A 16,542-nucleotide genomic window follows, 5' to 3' on the forward strand; every position below is an offset into this window, starting at 1 on the left:
GCAGAACAGATTATGTGATCTGGTTGCAGAACAATGATGATTTCCTGTGCAGGCACATCTTCTTCCTAGGCCCCAAAGCAATTTCAGGCTCAGGCTGTACATCAGGCTAGGCAGTTTCATGGAGACCAGTGGACTCAGCTGCACTGGCTTTTCATGGCAGAGGAGCTGTGGCCAGTGCCCCTTTTAAATAAATAAAATCAATACCTATTTACTAATGATAAATATCATTAGTAGCTGATCAAACCTGGGACCTGTACTCCTCCTGACTTCCCAAACTCTTTGCTGGGTGGTCAGGCCATGGGTTTCATGGGCTTGAGCTGAGTTTTTACAGCAGTCAGTAAAGAAATAGTCACTTGATATGTGGCTGTCCACTTGGACATGTAGCCAGGCTGTGGTTTAAGGACTGTCCTTAATCTCCCTGCAGAGTTGAGCTGCCCGAGTATGTCCTGGACATGGGCACTGTCCTTAAGGGTTTCAGTGGGAGAAGCACTCTGAGGATCACCAACCCTGGGCAGATCCCAGTCTGCTTCCAGGTCAATGGATCTGTCCTGCAGGGCACAGGTAAGCAGTTCTGGAGATGCTTCCTGTGGGCTTGAAGGAGGTGTCTCAGACAGGTTAGCTTAAGCCACTGAACTTGTGGGTCGGGGGGGGGGGGGGGGGTTTGAGCTTTTTCTTCTCAGTGCCCCTGCTGGGAGCTTTAGAGGCAGAATTCTCCTGGCTATCCACGCCCAGGGGCCTCTCCTGGCCTGCCTGTGACTGCCCTAACACTTCAGTGCAGGGACCAGATGGGCTCACCACCCTGGTCACCTGTCAGCATCTTCTGCCCTTGGCTCCCACGAGCAGCAAGTTTCTTTGGGCACTCCGTGGCCTTGTTTTGCCAACCAGTGGGGTCTGCTGTGTTTTGGAAATGCTTTGTTTGGAGTTCACACTGTCACAGCACTTGTATTCAGCCTTTATTGAGGAAGCAGCCTGTGAGATCCTCTGGTGGATCAAAAGAGGCTTCCAAAAGAGGCCTTGAGGCAAGGCTGTGCTTCCGTCACACAGTGGCTCACTGTGTCTGAGGGGTGTTCAGGTGCACTCTACGTTTTTGTCCAGGTCACAGCATGGCATGGGGCTTTTCCCACACCTCTCAGCCAGGATACCTGTAAGGCCTTAACGTGCTTAGGACACATTTTGTGTTTCGTGTGTATCTCAGCTGCTTTCTGTTCATCTCTTCAAGGTTTCAGCGTGGACCTGGGCCTGATGAAGAGCCTTCCCCCCAGGCAAAGCGTGGCATTTGACGTGTGCTTTGAAAGTGCCCAGCGGCCACAGGGTGACGTGGATGTGCTGCTGCCCATAGAGGTACCACAGCTCTTGGGGCAGGCAGCAGGCTGGGCACAGCAGCAGATGTCACCTGCGCCCTCCGCTGAATTCTCTGTCCTTCTGCAGGTGACAAAAGGCCCCACGTCTCACATCCGCCTCCATGCCACTGTGTTGGAAGTGTCGCTCAACCTCTCCAAGAGAGCACTGCATTTCTCTGACATCCTCGTTGGGCAGTGCAAGGTTGAGACAATCCGGCTCTACAACTGGTTCCAAGTACCCTGCACGTGGTCCATTACTGCCATCAAGCCTGTTCCGAAGGTAAAGCACAGGCAACATTGAACATGGAACTTCTGGGTTGGGTTTTCTTTGTGTCTCTTGCCCTTTCTGCTCCTGTGGCTGCCTGAGCACTTGGCTCTACAGCATGTTTGAGGAAGCTTCTGAGGGTCTAGATCAAGGCTGGACCTTTGCTTTTAGTGGATGCTTTGTTTTTCTGCCATCTTCACCCATTCCTCCTCCTCTGAGGACAGTAGCTCCCTGTCTGCCTGCCCTGTGTGAGGTTTTCCCTCCAGCTCTAGGCTATGGGGGGCCACACTTGGTTTGGCTGTGGGTGCTCTCAGCACCGTATCAGTGTCTCAGAGCACGAGGAGAGCTCACACGATTGGTTTCTGTGCCTAGAACAAATACATACATCACAAGCTGCAGGCACTGGAGGATGAACCTTGTCCCTTTGAAGTGACACCCTCCCAAGGAACCCTTGATCCAGGACGGTGGCAGAACTTACAAATCCAGTTCACACCCAAGGAGGAGGTGAGATTGGCAGGTGTCAGCCCCAGAGGCCTGTCAGGGCTATCTGGAAATGAGGGCCTGGTGCAGAGAGTGTGGTAGGAGCTCTGCCTTCACAGGGAGCTTTCTGCAAGCCCCGTACTCAGCATGGCTCAGTCCAGCCCACAGAGCACTCCCGTGAGAGGGGCTTTGAAATGCCCACAGGGAGCTTGCACAGAGAGCATCAGGGCTCCGAGGCTGCCTCTTGGCACGTGGGGGGATGTGCCCAACGCCCCTCAGCCTCCCCCTTGCCTGGCTGTTTTTGCATCTGCAACACTTGGTGCAGAGCAGCTGCACACTCGCTGAGGATAATCCTGGAATGGCTCATCCTGCTGCAGAACTGACAGACCAAACAGCCAGCAGACACCTTCCTGAGCACAGCAGGACAGTCACCTGTAGTGGTGTGCTGGCAGCAGTCCTTGGGGCTCTGGCCTGCCTGCACATTCCTAATGCAGCTGGGGATTCAACTTAAAGGATGGAGCATTCCCAACAGTGGTTTGCCTGTGGCCACTGGTCTCAGAAACTGGCAGTGTGTACCAGCATGAACACAAGTGCTTCTGTGCCCACAGACGGTCCCAGGGTTCTTTTAATTACTTGAGAGATGTAACCATCTTGTGTCTGGCTTGGACCGGAGCCAAACACAAAGCAGGGAAGATGACCCTTATTTCTGGCCAGAGAGAGCTCATTTGCCTCTCTCCTGGAGCTGCCGTTTGCCTGATGCAGCAGTGCCGGGCTAGTGTCTGGACACTGCAACCCTGAGGGCCCTTTCCATGAGCATTGCACTCCTGCATGACTAGGTGAAAACGCCTGACAGTCCATTGTGCATCCATCTGATACCCAAATACCCAGTTTGGGTGCACACCAGGATTCATCCCAGTTACTCAGAGCCAGGACACAGATGCTGTAGTCCCTAGCATAAATAAATATCTGGTTTCCATTCACCTTGGAGGGACTGATAACACCCTGACCTTGGGGCAAGCATTGTTGTATTTGGGGTCCTGTCACCTGGGACTTCATGGATGAGTTTTCTGCACTTTTCTTTTTTCAGAGGCCTTACAAGAATGAGCTGAAGCTCAACGTCTGTGGGAGCAGCAATCACTTAAAGCTGCACCTCACAGGACAAGGTCTGGAGCCACGGTTGGAGTTCAGCCCGCCAGCACTAAAGATGGGACGGGTGCTGGTGGACAGCAATGGGATGGAGGCCACAGTGGTGGTGAAGAACCCATGTGACTTCCCCATTGAGTTTTACTCCCTGGACTTTGATCAGCAGTACCTTGAGGAGGAGAAGGTGAGAAGGCTGGTCTGGTCCCCATGTACGTGCTGACATGCTGTGGGAACTTACATAGTTGGTGTTGTTGGGAGGGAGGAAGCAGACAGAAATGGGGTTTGTTGAGTGTGTGAGATGAAAGGCGAGAAAAGGAATCTTGCTATGGTTTCTCTTCCCTACACGCACAGATCCTGCGGATAGCACTGGGCTCTGAGCACCAAAAGAGCTTTTTAATGCCTCCACGCGCCGTGGGTGGGACACTGCCCCCAGAGGTGCTGGAGAAGTATGAAGCACAGGAGAGGCTGAAGACTCAAGAGGCAGAGCTGAAGGCCCTGGCAGAGGCCCAGCCTTCAGCTGAAAACAAAGGTCAGAAGGCGAAGAAGGTGAACAAGAAGGCTAAACAAAACCGTCGAGGCCAAAGGAGTCTTCAGTCATCTCGGCTGGAGACACAGAGCGAAGTTACAGAAGAGGCAGCCAGAGATGAGCATGTCGGGGTGCCATGCCTGGACATGCAGGTCGCAGATCCAAAGGCCACGACTGGGGAGATCCTGAGTGATGGGAATCTGCCAACAGAAGACCAGGTAAAACCCTGCAAGGCTTAGATCTTGAGCTTGCCGTGGTCATGGGCCCTGGAGCATTGTGTCCCCACAAGTGATAATGGCACAGAGCCTTGTCCAGGCCCCTGATGATGTTCCACGATGACTCTGTATCATCTGTGTGGACGGGGAGGTTATCACCCTCCCTCCGATGGGCAGAAAGTGGGAGTGCTCTGTGTACAAGTCTGTTCAGAGCTTCCCAGCCTGGAAATCATTATAAACAGTCCAGGACAAGGCAGCTCATGGTCATTATTTTCTTCAGCTGAGTCACTTGGGAGAGGTTTCTCTCCCAGTCCCGCTTGTAGCTCTTGCCTCTGCTCTGGAGCCCGCTCAGCCCACTGGGCATAACAAAGCACTTGTACTTCACACAAGTCAAAAACCCCATTGCCAAAAGCTCAGTGCCTTTAAAGGAGGAGTTGTGAGGATGAAGGTGACAGAAGGATAAGCAGGATTTTCTCTTCTGTTTTAGATGCTGAAACATCTGGGGCAGCATCCCAAAGGGCCTCCCCTTCCCCCTGCTGCTGTGCTCTCCATAGTGGAGTACCCAGAGGAGAGGTTGGGCCCTGCAGAGCGTGTGGAGCCCTTCACCATTGTGGCACCTGAAGGTGCTGCCATGGAAGACAATCTGGTGGGTGCTCCAGTGGTGCTGGCACTGAAGGTGCCAGGGCAGGGACCAGGCTAGATGGGGGCACAGGGGACAGGTTGGATGGAATGGGATCATTGTGGAGAGGTAGTGAGGATGTGATGGAGCCCCGTGTCTGCAGGTCTCCTTTTTCTCAGGGGTGGGACAAAAGAGACAGCTCTGCTGGAGACAGAGCAGTTCTGTAAGACAAGAGGGGAAAAAATCACTTAAACCCTCCACTTCCCTTGAGGAGAGGGTCCTGAGTGAGCAGAGGTGTCTTAGGCACAGCAAACTCCAGTAAGGAAGACCAAGTCCATGGGCAGGTGGCCTTATTTATTTATTCTCTCTTCTGCTGTTGAACAAACCCCCATTTTGCTTTCCAAGATGTTGTCTCAGGGCTCAGCTCTCCCTCCCTTTTCTCTCTCCCCTTAGGCCAAGGCCCCAGATGTGGAGGGCAGTTCTGCCAAGGGCCAAACAAAGATGGGTAAAGCGACTAGCAGAAACAGCTCTACAAAGGAGAATCTGATCTCCACACAGAGAACAGAAAGTCTCCAGGATTCCTCCACCACAAGATCCAAAACTCTGCTGGAAAGTGCCTCAGTCCCCACAGAATTCCTCAGGTGAGCTGCAAGGGAGGAGGTGATGCCTCTGCTTCTTGGTCCTCTTGCCAAAGAAGGTCCACCATCCCCAGCTGCACAGCGACCCTGTGCCAATGCCTCTGTGGGATGGCGAGCACACCCTCCTTGGTTCATTTCACCTCAGCAATGTCTGAAGCCTCCTCTTTAACTGCCAGGCTGAAACGGTACCGGTGGATAGTGCCTGCCCACGGTCAGGTGGAACTGAAGGTGCACTTCTCCACCAAAAAGCCGGGGAAGTTTGAGCAGACACTGAGGTTTGAGCTCGTGCAGTCGAAGCGCCAGTACGAGCTGCCCTGCAGTGGCACCGGCCTGTACCCCAACATCAGCCGGAGCCCACGGTAAGGTTGGCCCCTGGCAGCCTCCCACACCACAGCTGCCCCTGAGCTCACAGCCAGGGCTGCCCCTTGGCACTTCTGGCCTGGGCAGATTGTGCTGCCTGACGTTGTCCAGCATCTCTTCCTGTGCTGGGAGCTGGAAGGCAGATGGTACCTCAGCCACCAGGAAGGGTTATGGCTTTCTGACTGCATTTCCTTCTTGGAGCATCTGATATCTCCTCCTTCCCAACTTTTCTGCCCAGGGTGGTGTTTCCACAGTGGAGGAAAACCATGCAGAAAGATGAAGTCATCTTCAAGGAATATGTTGAGAGCACAAAGCAATTCCACTTTGGACCGCTGCTGTGTGGGAAATCAAGAGAGTGGTATGTGCTCCCTGCTGGGCCTTGTACTTTTCTGGACACGCCTGGAGAGACAGGCTGTCCTGTGGCACAGGGAACGATCCTGGGAGACACATGGGCTGGAAGGACCACAGATGTGTGAACTTGAGCAGATGAGAGGCAAATGAGCCTTGCAGGAGATGCTCTGCCTACCCAGTGGGTGCCTTGGTGGCCAGAGCCGCCTGCTGCTGCCAGTCCAAAGGTGACTTGGGAGGCAGCGTCTGTTCCCCTCTACATCTCAGCTTCAACCCTTAGGAAATGAACTTTATGGTGGTTTTTGAAGTGCTTTGAGCTCTGCAGGTAGCCTGACCGAACAATTATTCTGTAGATGGTTTTGTAAACCTTTCAATTAGCTGTAATTATGAATAAGATTTTATTATTGACATGCCAGTGGGTGTTGGGGGTAACGTCCAGCAGGAATTACATTTTCCTGTAATGACATTGCATCCTCACTGCTGGATAAAGTCACATTTGGAAAAACACATTTGTTTCAATGACAAAACACTTTGTCATTGAAGCTATTGTGTAATTCTGCAGTTACTGTCACTTCTTTCTAATGCCATTTAACTTCAAGTTTTTGTCTCCATGGGAGCTCTGGAGGGCTAGGGCTATTTTGAGAACCCAAGTAAATGAAATCAAAATAGTTTAAAAAATGTACACTCCGTAGCCAGACTGATGGATGGTCTGGGATTTCTGCTTGCCTCTTTAACCCTTTCACTCCAAAGTCATTTCCACACCTGAGAGAAGGGTCATTTGTTATCTTTTTTGCATTCCTCTTGGCAATCGATGCTTTCTGTTTTCTTTCTCAACTTTGAGCTAACCCATAAAATCCAAAGCAGTTTTTCATTACTTTTATGAAAGAAATGAGCTAAACTGCTTTTCCAAAAGCCTTTCTTTATACCCTGTAGGGAAGGCATCCCAGGAAGGAAGGGGAAAGAACCCATGTGCCTGGTGTACTGTTATTTTTCTAGGCACCTTTGAATTTACATGGTATTAAAAACTCTTGAGATGGCCTGAGCATCATCAGGCTTCTGGGCTGGAGGCACCGAGTCCAGGGGAAGTCATCAGAGTAAGGCAAGGATGAGCACACGCCCATGCACCTGGCTGGGATCCATTTCCCTCACTTGTCTCTCAGCATCACTTCCTCAGGTGCCCACGGTGCTCTCCTCAGTGTGTGGCAAAGGCAAGAGTCTGCTCTGCAGCCTTTTCCCCTTTTGTGGACAGGTACAAGGCCCAGAACTGTCCTAGCAACTCGGAGAATCTAACCATCCTCAACAACTCCCCCGCGGACGTGGAGGTCCAGTTCTCCTTTGAGAATGCTGGGGAAGCAGAGACGTTCCTTCTGGACCCTCCCAGCATGACACTGAAACCAAAGGAGAAGCAGGTGCGAGAAGGGCAGGTACAGCAGGCACCGTAGAAGTGCCCAGAGGCTGCTCCTCCTGCTCACACACAGTGCTCTTTCTATTTCTTCCCGTGGGGCCGGCTCCAGGAGCTGACCATTTGGGCATACCCCACTTCCCCTGGCTTCCTGGAAGACAAGCTCATCTGCAGCATTGGGAAGAACCCGGACCCAGTGGTCTTCAGCCTGTGCTGCCGTGGGGTGGACATGAAGCTGGAGGTCAGCCCCCTGGAGCTGTCTTTTGACAGACTGCTTCTGCACAGGTCAGTCATCCCACAAGCACTCCAAGACTTGTGACAAAAAGTTTGACTCTGGTGTTTTAGGGAGCTCCCGACGCTAGGAATAATGTGCTCTGATTTTAGGATTTAGAAGGTTGAACAATTGTTTTATTAAAATTATATTATATTACACTAATAGTATATTAAAATTATATTAAAGAGATAGTATACTATGTTAAGGAAAAACTTGTGACTTTAGAGAGTGAGACAGGTTTGAGTGATTGGTTAATCACTCAAAACAACTTTTACCTGTGCCTAATAACTAAATCACTTTCAGTAAACAATTTCTAGAACACATTTTACAGGTGTAGAACAACAGGAGTACTGAATAGAGATAAGAATTGTTTTCTCTTCTTCTCTGAGGTTCTCACCACCTTCTCCAGGAAAAAAATCCTTGGGAACTTGAGCTTGCTGCTCTCTGTGAAGAGAGCTGTGGCCACAGTCTGGTTTCCAGGGCATGGATGGAGCTGCTCCAAGTTGCATTCAGTGGCGAGGCTGGTGTGAGCACCCAGCAGCTGATGCCAAGGGCCTTCCTGTCTCTGCAGGACTGACAGCAGGACCTTAGTCCTGAGAAACAACACCCTGCTGCCCATGGCCTGGCAGCTCCGTGGGCTGGATGACCTATTTGAGGACTTCTCCTTCTCACAAGATAAGGGCATCATTGATCCCCACACGGAGTTTCCAGTGACGCTGCATTTCCAGGCCGAGCAGATTGGCAGCATCAAGAAGACTCTCCGACTAGAGGTGAGAGGGACTGTGTCCTGCCTGGCCGAGCAGGGCACAGCGAGCACAGGGGCAGAGTCAGGAAGAGCTGCACCTGACAGACACAAGGGTGCTGTGACCCCAACTTCTGCCTCTACACGGCGTTTGCCAGAAGGTGCAGTGCATCCACATCCCCCCACATAAGCAGACACTGCATCCTGAGCCGGTGCCTTATCCCTGTGAATGGCTGAAGGTTGTTGTTTGCTTGTACAGACTGCAGCATGATCTCTGCATTGGACTTTGTCTGAAGCTCTTGCATAGTGCAATAAACTCTCCCCCTGGGGTTTTGTTCCCCGTGGTTTAGGGGCTGCATTTCAGAGAGGGTGATAGGTGATTGGAGAGGTTTGCCAGTGCCACCTGCTCTGAGACCCCTCACACTTCTTGTGGTTGTTCTTACATCTGTGTGCCTCTCCAAGAGAGCATTCCCTGCTGTAGGAGTGCAAAGTTGGGCTGATAGGGTTTTTTACAGCAGCAGAATCCCACTGGGGCAGCCCATGACAGGAACAGGTTAGCAAAGCTTGGAAGTCCATCAACGCTTGTGAAGCCGGGGAGGCCACAGGGGAAGCAGCAGCAGAGACAAGGACTTACAGGCTGTCTACCAAAAGAATAATCAGTGTTTGTTTCTTGCTGACTCAGGTTTCAGATACAGAAAACATCCTGGGGATTGCTCAGGCTGAAAACATCGAAATCTCTGCAGAGGTCTATGATGCTTCTCTGAGCATTGACATGCCTGAAGGTCAGTGGGTGCCTCTCAAACAAAACAGTCCTGGTGCATTGCATTACCTTGGGATGGATGGGATGGGATGGGATGGATACATAAAGCACATACCCTGCAAGCTGCATGGAACAAAGCATTGTCAGGGCGCTGACAGCCTTAAGTCTCTCCCCTCGGAACTTTGAAGTGTGCAGCTTCATGTGCAGACTGGATCTGGGGGCTTTGAAACAACAGCGATGTGAACAGGCAGTTGGCAACCCCCACAGGCTCAGCACAGCATATAAAGTAATTGGATTTGTGCTTGGAAATGAGGAAATGGAAGCTGAGCTCCTTAGCTACTAAGCCTGCAGATATTTTGAGTGAGAAGAGAAAGGGCAGACAAGTAGCTGGAAAACACTTCCAGGAATGGAAACTTGCTGAAAAGGGTTTTCTGCCAAGACCTCCATTGAGCCTGTGGTCTGGGGTATTCTGCAGCACCTCATAAATACCGTGTTTGACCTCGCTCTGTGGGTTTTCTGCAGGTCCAGATGGAATCTTGGAATTTGGAACCATTAATGTCCAGGATAATGTCAAGAAAGTCCTGAGTCTAAAGAACACAGGGGTATACAACATTGAGTACAGGTGAGTCCTGGTAGTGAGCATTTCCTCGGGTTCCCAGGTCTGCATTCTCCCTCTGTCAATGGCTAGAACCTGTTTCCATGCTGGCTACCTCATGGTAAATACACACTCTGGGCTCTCCAATGTCAATTATTTTACCAGAGAATCCAGCCACAAACCAGCAGTTCTTCACAGCTCAGCTGGAGCCCGAAGGAGAGCCCCAGAAATTTCAGCCACTGAAATGCTGAGATTCATTGCCTTTCTTTGGTGGTCACCTCCTTTCTCTTTCTGAGACTGTGTAGGAGGAAATGAAAACTTTATGTGTCAAGGTTTCTTGCAGCAAGCTCGTGATTGTCTGCCCTCTCTGTCAAGATCCAGGATTCCCTGAGCAGAGCTGGACTCTCCCTTTTCTTCTTTTCTGGTCCTATGCAAACTCCTGGCTGTGCTGGTGATACCTGTGCTTTTAACTGCAGAGATCTCCATTCCTTCCCTTCCTCCAGGTTCACACTGGAGGGTGCAGGTCCCAGGATGGCATCCTACTTCACTGTTGAGCCTCAGTCAGGCGTGCTGATTGCCTCCCAGCCTGGTGTGAATGTTGAGATGCTCTTCAACCCAAAAAGAGAAATGTTCCTCAGGAACAAGCCCATCCTGTACTGCCAGGTGAGCTGCCTGGGCCAGGCTGTGTTATCACACGGTGTTTTGGGAGCGTAAACAGGATAGGCGTCTGATGGAAGGAGAGCTTTAACTGGAGAATCCTCTCTCCAACACACACAAACAAAGTCTTTCAAAACCATTTGTGAGGCTTCCTGGGTGGAGCTGAGAATCTGACTCTGGAGGAGGTGCTTAAATAAGGAGGGGTAAACTGATGGAGGCCTGGGGTGGAGGCTGGGCACTGGGGTAGAGGCTGGCCTCTTTGCTTGTTTACCACCCCTTCCTGTGGACACAGGTGATAGATGCCAGCTCAGGTGAGGGAGGCCAGGCTGTCGCCAACATCCCAGTGAGGGTGTCTGCCAAAGCTGAGTACAGCAAGTACACCATTGAGCCTGCCTCACCCATCAACTTTGGAGCCATGATCAAGGGCACCAAGAAGACCCAGACTGTCATGTTGGAGAACAAAGGCATGCTCAGCTTCAAATTCTACATCTGCCAAGCACCCAAAGAGGCACTGGGAAGCAAAAGGTAGGAGAGGCCCTGCACCACCCCTCCTGTCCGAGGAGGCACCACCCCAGGGCTGGTATGTGGCAGGCAGCCAGGAGACCTGGGCTGTCGTTCATTTGCATCCCTGGCTTGGGGAGAGGGAGCAAAAATCCACCTCGGTATCCCCATGTGCACTGTGAAGCTGGTGATAGAGCTGCTGTGTCCAGCAATGGGTGCTGCAGGCTGCTCTCTGGGAGCCATCAGGAGCACGAAGGCTTTCCCCTCTGAGGAGGAAGGCCAGCTTTGGCCTCAGAGGAAGGCAGGGGAGCTCAGCATGACAGATACCTCTGCTTTCTCCTCTCAGTTCAAAGCAAGTGGAATCTACAAAGCGCTCCATGAGAAGGAAATCAAGCTCCTTGACACAGGTGGGTGACTCCTGCTCCCCAGCAGTGCTGCTGCAGGGCATGTGAGAAGATGCTGCTGTGCCCGGGCTGGGGGCTCATCGCCATGGGGTGGGACGTGGTCTGCAGGATGGAGTCCAGCATCTGCTCAGTCCTCCTGGCACTCCTCTACTCTGGCTCTGACTTGGAGTTGTGGGGTCAACAGAGGGGAGCAGGTCCCCTGTTTGGTAGCTGCTGGCCAGCATAGCTCTGTGAACACCACAGAAGCAAAAACCTCCAACACTGAACTCCCAGTCCACAGGGCTCAGACAACACTGCTTTTTCTTCTTCCCAGTCCCACACCTCTCTCCCATCATTTCTCACAGCTATATCTCCTCTCCTGTGTTACCTCTGGAGGCTGAAGGATCACAGCTCCCACCTTCAGTCTTTCAGCTGTTAGCCATCAGCCTCTCCTGGAACTTCTTCTGCAGAGTCACCTCAGTCTTGGCATGTTCACGGTGTCCCCGTGCTCCGGCTCCATCAGTCCGTGGGGCCAGCAGAAGATCACAGTGGAATGCCTCGCAGGGCAGGAGGGGACATGTGAGGAGCAGCTCTACATTGACATCCCGGGCAGAGACCCCAAGGACAATCCCCTCGGCATTCCCTTCACCCTGATTGCCCAGTCCTGCCTCCCAGGTACATACTGCCCACAGTGCCCTTGGTCACTGTGCTGCTGATCAGCACCTAAACTTGCTGCTTGCATAGAGAGGCACACTAGCCCTGGTGTCCCACCTTAACATCCTCAGAGGCTCCAGCCCTCTTTGAGTCCACCAGTGGACTCGTCCCTCCCAGGCTGAGAGGGATGCATGGAAGGAAGGATAAAAGGAAAGCAATGCTCTCTAAGACTGAGGCTGACTGGGCTCCATCCTCCCAGCCAGCTCCCCCACCCAAAGCTGGGTTTAGCAGTCACCCAGGCAGAAGGGCTTATCAAGCCTTCTCAGAGGCCAGCAGAGTACAGATAAATTCAGCAGGGAGGCTTCTCCATGCTCATCCCTCTGGTGTGTCCACAGCACTCGTCGAGGATGTCGCATCAATCTTCGAGGAGTACCCGATCTGCAGCAGCACCGACCTCGACCACAAGCTGCTGTCGGTGGAAGGCACCGGCCTGTTTGTCAGAGATGAGAACAGATTCATCTTCAGCAAGGTTCAGGTTGGGCAAGAGGCTGAAGCTCATTTCCATATCTACAATGCAAGCTGTCTGCCATGCGATGTGGTCCTCTCCATCAAAGCCCTGCCTGGAGAGGTAAGAACAGGAGGCCAAGGTGGTGGTTGCCCTCTAGGGGCCCTGTGAGAGCTTGTTTTATTCGCCAGATGCATTGCTGCCTGTGGCCCAGCCTAGGCTAGCTCAGTGCAGGTCAAACTGCAGGGGAGAGCAGCAGAGCCAGGGAGCAGTTGTGTTGAATTCTGCATGTCTTGGGCAAGGTTTTGGCTCAGACCGCTGGGTCTTTGGTGGGAGAAGTGAATCCTTCTGAACCTCTCTTGGAAGCACACGCAGAGAGGGGCTGCTATGAACTGACATGCCAGGGCTCAAAGCAGAGCATTTCCTCACTTATGAACTGACATGCCAGGGCTCAAAGCAGAGCATTTCTTCAGGCTCCCTGGCTTTTCCTTCTCTTTAAAGGCCAGCTCTAGGTTATTTGCAGGGTTTTCCATGCAGTGCCCACCTCCCATATAGGTGGGTGGAGCTGCTAGCCCTCAAAACATACACTGCTTTAGCACAAGGTCAGCATTCACCAGGAGGGAGGGAGCCTGCCCAGGGAAGCAGGAAGGACACACACTGTCTGGGACTGCTCTCAGTAATGCATTTATGCATAAAACCACATCATGTTGAAAGGTGTTTTCTCCTAACACTGCTCTCTCGGTTCCCCCAAGGAAAAAAGCCCTATCAACAACATTTTCAAGTTACATCCAGTCAAGATGTCTGTTCCCGGCTCATCCCGTGCCATTGCTACGGTGACCTTCACCCCAGCAGAGGAGCAGAACTACAACTGCACTTTCAAGGCTTCCCTTGTCATCCCAAAAGGGTAACTGACCCTGTGAAATACTCTCTGGTGGCTGCCTCTCCACTGGGAAGGCACAGACCTCTTGTTAGCTCTAATGCTTTCAATAGCCTCAGGCAGAGTACTTGGCATGAGATGATCTGGGAGGCAAGAACTCTTAGAGCAGAAGAATGAGGCTGATGCTTTAGCCTGTGTGAGGAACTGTGAAGACAGGGAAATACTAGGTAGCCAGCTGTAAGTTACTGAGATGTGCTGCAGCTGAGCTGGGCGTTTCCAATGACAAAGGCTTAGATGAAGCAGTCTCTGTGCCAGCAGTCAGCAGTCACATTTTCCTCTTTTGTTTCTGTAAAATTAAGTGGTCCTCTGTGACTCCGTGGCATTCATTAAGCTCTTTTATGTGAGTGATTGGAGCTGGCATGAAAGAGGAGCCCAGTTCCTCTGCCCTGGGACCTGTGGACTGGGGCTTTGACCTGCCCTTCCTCAGCCCTTTAGTGGCTGAACCAAGAGAAGTCTAACTGCAAAGAAGCGATTGTTTTTTTTACTCTTCTTGGAAAAGATCTTTATTGATAGCGACAATGATTTCTTTTTACCTTCTTGCTTTTGTACTGCTTTCATGCTGTGCTTTTGCTTGTTGCATAAGTCTTATCTCACTGCAGCATGGGGGTTTGTCATATCTCATCTGGTGCCTTGTTGTTTACCTGCTGTACTGCATGATTCAATTAAGTGAAGTTATTTTTTAACTGTTATTGTGGAAGGCTTTGGCTCTTTGGAGCAGATTCCTCTTGTGAATGGCCCTGAGTGGATTGGGAAGAGGCTGGTGGCGGGCTGTGTTGTGGGGTACAGGAACACCAGGCAGGGAAAAGACTGTGGGTGGCCCTTGCTGCTTTGCTTGCCCACTGAGAAATGGGTTAGTGCCAGCTGAAATTGTTTCTGTGCCTCTCCTGCAGCTCTGTGGAAATTAAACCCCAAGCCCTGACCTTCACCATCAGCGGGAAGGGGCATGAGCCGCAGCTGACAGTCGTGTGCCCAAGCGCTCGCAGCAAGAGGGGAAATGCCGTGCTGCGCTTCAAGAGGCTCCGGCTGGGGGATTCAGAGATCCTGCCCCTGCTCATCCGTAACGATGGCATCATACCTGTCAAGGTGAGGAGGACCTGCTCAAGGAATGGTCTGCTTTGGGAACAAGCGCTTGTGGCACAGGGGAGGGGTCCCAAAATGCATGGCAGGCCTGTGAGGAGGTGTCAGAAATTCTTTTGAAACAAGTGACTGATGTCTGTTCTCTAAGAAGGGAGTTCTTGGAAATTTTCTGTCCAGTCTTTCTTCTTTAAGTTGAACACGAGAAAGGTGGTGGATTATTTTCCCCCGTCTCTCAGGTCACCTTTTGTTCTCATGGACATGTCTGATTTCCCAGCTCCATTAGATTGTATTTCAGCCCACTTTACTACATTTTAAGTAAACTTAATTGTGGTTGAATTACATCCTGCCAATTACTTTTTGTCCCATTTGGTTCTGTGTCAGTTCTATCCAGATGCCTCTGAACACCCTTTTTTTCCTGGCTGGTTTGACTTAACTTTTGGGCTAAGTGCTTTTTCTGGTGGGAGAGGTGCTGGGCTCCCATGTGGGACCAGCAGCACTGCAGTGTCAGGCCCCGTGCCATCCTGTACTCACACCAGCACCATGGTGCTCTGTGTTCCCTTTTCTCAGTTTACGTTATGCCTGGAGGATGAGCACAGAATGTTCTCCTTGAAAGGCAGGGCCTCTGCTCTCGAAGTGTTCCACACTGGAGATGTGGAAGAGGATTCAGCTGGAAACGGTAAATTCGTTACCCATGAAGTTCAATCATGCACAGAGGGAAAACGTGTGCCCTGCTCTTGGCTTCTCTGAGCAGCAGCCACATGTTAGGCACAGTTTTGTCCCTTGGGCTCTCTGTCCCCCAGTCTTTTCTTGGGGGCTTTTTGCAGGGTTTTCTCCTAGGAAGTTGTAGGAAGTTCTTCTCTTCTTCTAGACATGGTGGGTTGAGTTGGGGGGGACTGTCACTACCTCAGTGGACCCTCTGAGGTATTTGCTGCACGTGGGGTGGTACCAGCCTGAGCAGACACAGCCCTTGAGCACACAGAAAGCCAGCAGAAGCCGAAAGCACTCTTTGGCTCAGCTTTCCATATAGCTGGAGCTGGTGGGAAGCAGTTGGAATGAGGGCTGGGCATCAACCTGAGGTTAAGCTGCTTAAGTGGTGCTGTGTCTGGGGGTGGCAGCCTTGTGAACACAGGAAGAGGGTCTGCAACCACTGGGGGTAGAACCGGTGCTTAGAAGGCAGCTGGTTTCAACCTCTTATTCCTCATATATCCTATGGAAATATTTCCTCAGTACAGCTGTACCACTTAACTCTGATTTCCATTGCTGTGCAGAGAGCAAGCCCACAAAGCCTTTCTTCCTTCTGAATCGCGGGCAGTCGGCAGAGTTTGATGCCATTTTCAAACCCACCCTGGCTCAACGTGTGGAAAGGAAGATTGGGGTGTTAGTGGGGGACACCTACTCCAACAAGATCATAATTGAACTGGTGGGTGAAGGCCACCAGGACGAATTCACCCTCAATGGATTAGAGGAAGGCACTGAGGAGAGGAATGCTGATGGCAGCCTGAAGAAAAACATCATTGATGGTAAGAGGAGAGACTGCCAAGGTGGAGCCAGAAGAGGAAAATAGCTGATCATATGTGTCTTCCCTCTAGCCAGGCCTGAGCTGTCACCCACGGGACTTGGTGGCCTGTGGGGATGGCAGCCATGCATGCAGAGCAGGGTGTGCTGTGCTGCACATGGCTGGCTTAGGGATGTGTCAGGGTGTTTCCCTGGAAGTGGTGGAACTGCCTGGGGAACTCCCTTGCAGAGGGGGGAAGGCTTGGAGCTAGGAAGCATTGGACATGCAGGTGTCTGTGCACGTGAGGGCGGCTGGTGGAGCTCCCTGCATGCTGAGATCCCTTGCTCTCCTCCTTAACAGCTGTCAGAGTGAATCACATTCAGTTTGGGGACTGTCACGTTGGGGAGCCCTACTGCAGGACCTTCACCATCACCAGCCACGCCGAGATGGTCATGCGCTTTGAGTGGGAGGCAGACGCCCCATTCCAGTTCTCCCCCAAGGTGAGCATGGACTGCTCTGCCTTTCCCCATTGCTCAAGCCCTGCCCTGGTGTGCCCAGGAGCTGGCAGGGAGCCCTCACATGCCACTGATAGCCCATTCCAGTGCCACGCAGGAGATGCAGTCCCT

At 51.9% G+C, this 16,542-nt stretch overlaps 1 protein-coding gene across 1 annotated transcript in view; it reads left to right on the top strand.

Moving 5' to 3' along the window:
- The window catches only part of LOC121338535 (hydrocephalus-inducing protein homolog), a gene marked incomplete at its 5' end in the record, with an annotated part of 43,685 nt that overhangs the window by 23,601 nt on the left and 3,542 nt on the right, over positions 1-16,542 (top strand). Inside the window, 26 exons of the mRNA XM_041409624.1 lie at positions 425-561; positions 1,220-1,341; positions 1,429-1,620; positions 1,978-2,109; positions 3,173-3,412; positions 3,580-3,720; positions 3,763-3,972; positions 4,457-4,615; positions 5,042-5,229; positions 5,403-5,585; positions 5,825-5,944; positions 7,184-7,343; positions 7,449-7,621; positions 8,182-8,380; positions 9,035-9,134; positions 9,635-9,734; positions 10,211-10,370; positions 10,657-10,889; positions 11,212-11,272; positions 11,719-11,923; positions 12,298-12,530; positions 13,160-13,311; positions 14,235-14,427; positions 14,989-15,097; positions 15,690-15,941; positions 16,277-16,416. Of these exons, the coding sequence (XP_041265558.1) occupies positions 425-561; positions 1,220-1,341; positions 1,429-1,620; positions 1,978-2,109; positions 3,173-3,412; positions 3,580-3,720; positions 3,763-3,972; positions 4,457-4,615; positions 5,042-5,229; positions 5,403-5,585; positions 5,825-5,944; positions 7,184-7,343; positions 7,449-7,621; positions 8,182-8,380; positions 9,035-9,134; positions 9,635-9,734; positions 10,211-10,370; positions 10,657-10,889; positions 11,212-11,272; positions 11,719-11,923; positions 12,298-12,530; positions 13,160-13,311; positions 14,235-14,427; positions 14,989-15,097; positions 15,690-15,941; positions 16,277-16,416 (4,294 nt within the window). The remainder of the gene's footprint in view (positions 1-424; positions 562-1,219; positions 1,342-1,428; positions 1,621-1,977; positions 2,110-3,172; positions 3,413-3,579; positions 3,721-3,762; positions 3,973-4,456; positions 4,616-5,041; positions 5,230-5,402; positions 5,586-5,824; positions 5,945-7,183; positions 7,344-7,448; positions 7,622-8,181; positions 8,381-9,034; positions 9,135-9,634; positions 9,735-10,210; positions 10,371-10,656; positions 10,890-11,211; positions 11,273-11,718; positions 11,924-12,297; positions 12,531-13,159; positions 13,312-14,234; positions 14,428-14,988; positions 15,098-15,689; positions 15,942-16,276; positions 16,417-16,542) is intronic.

The sequence above is a fragment of the Onychostruthus taczanowskii genome, unplaced genomic scaffold (genome assembly GCF_017590055.1).
Source record: "Onychostruthus taczanowskii isolate IOZ18803 unplaced genomic scaffold, ASM1759005v1 scaffold301, whole genome shotgun sequence".
NCBI classification, from domain to species: domain Eukaryota; kingdom Metazoa; phylum Chordata; class Aves; order Passeriformes; family Passeridae; genus Onychostruthus; species Onychostruthus taczanowskii.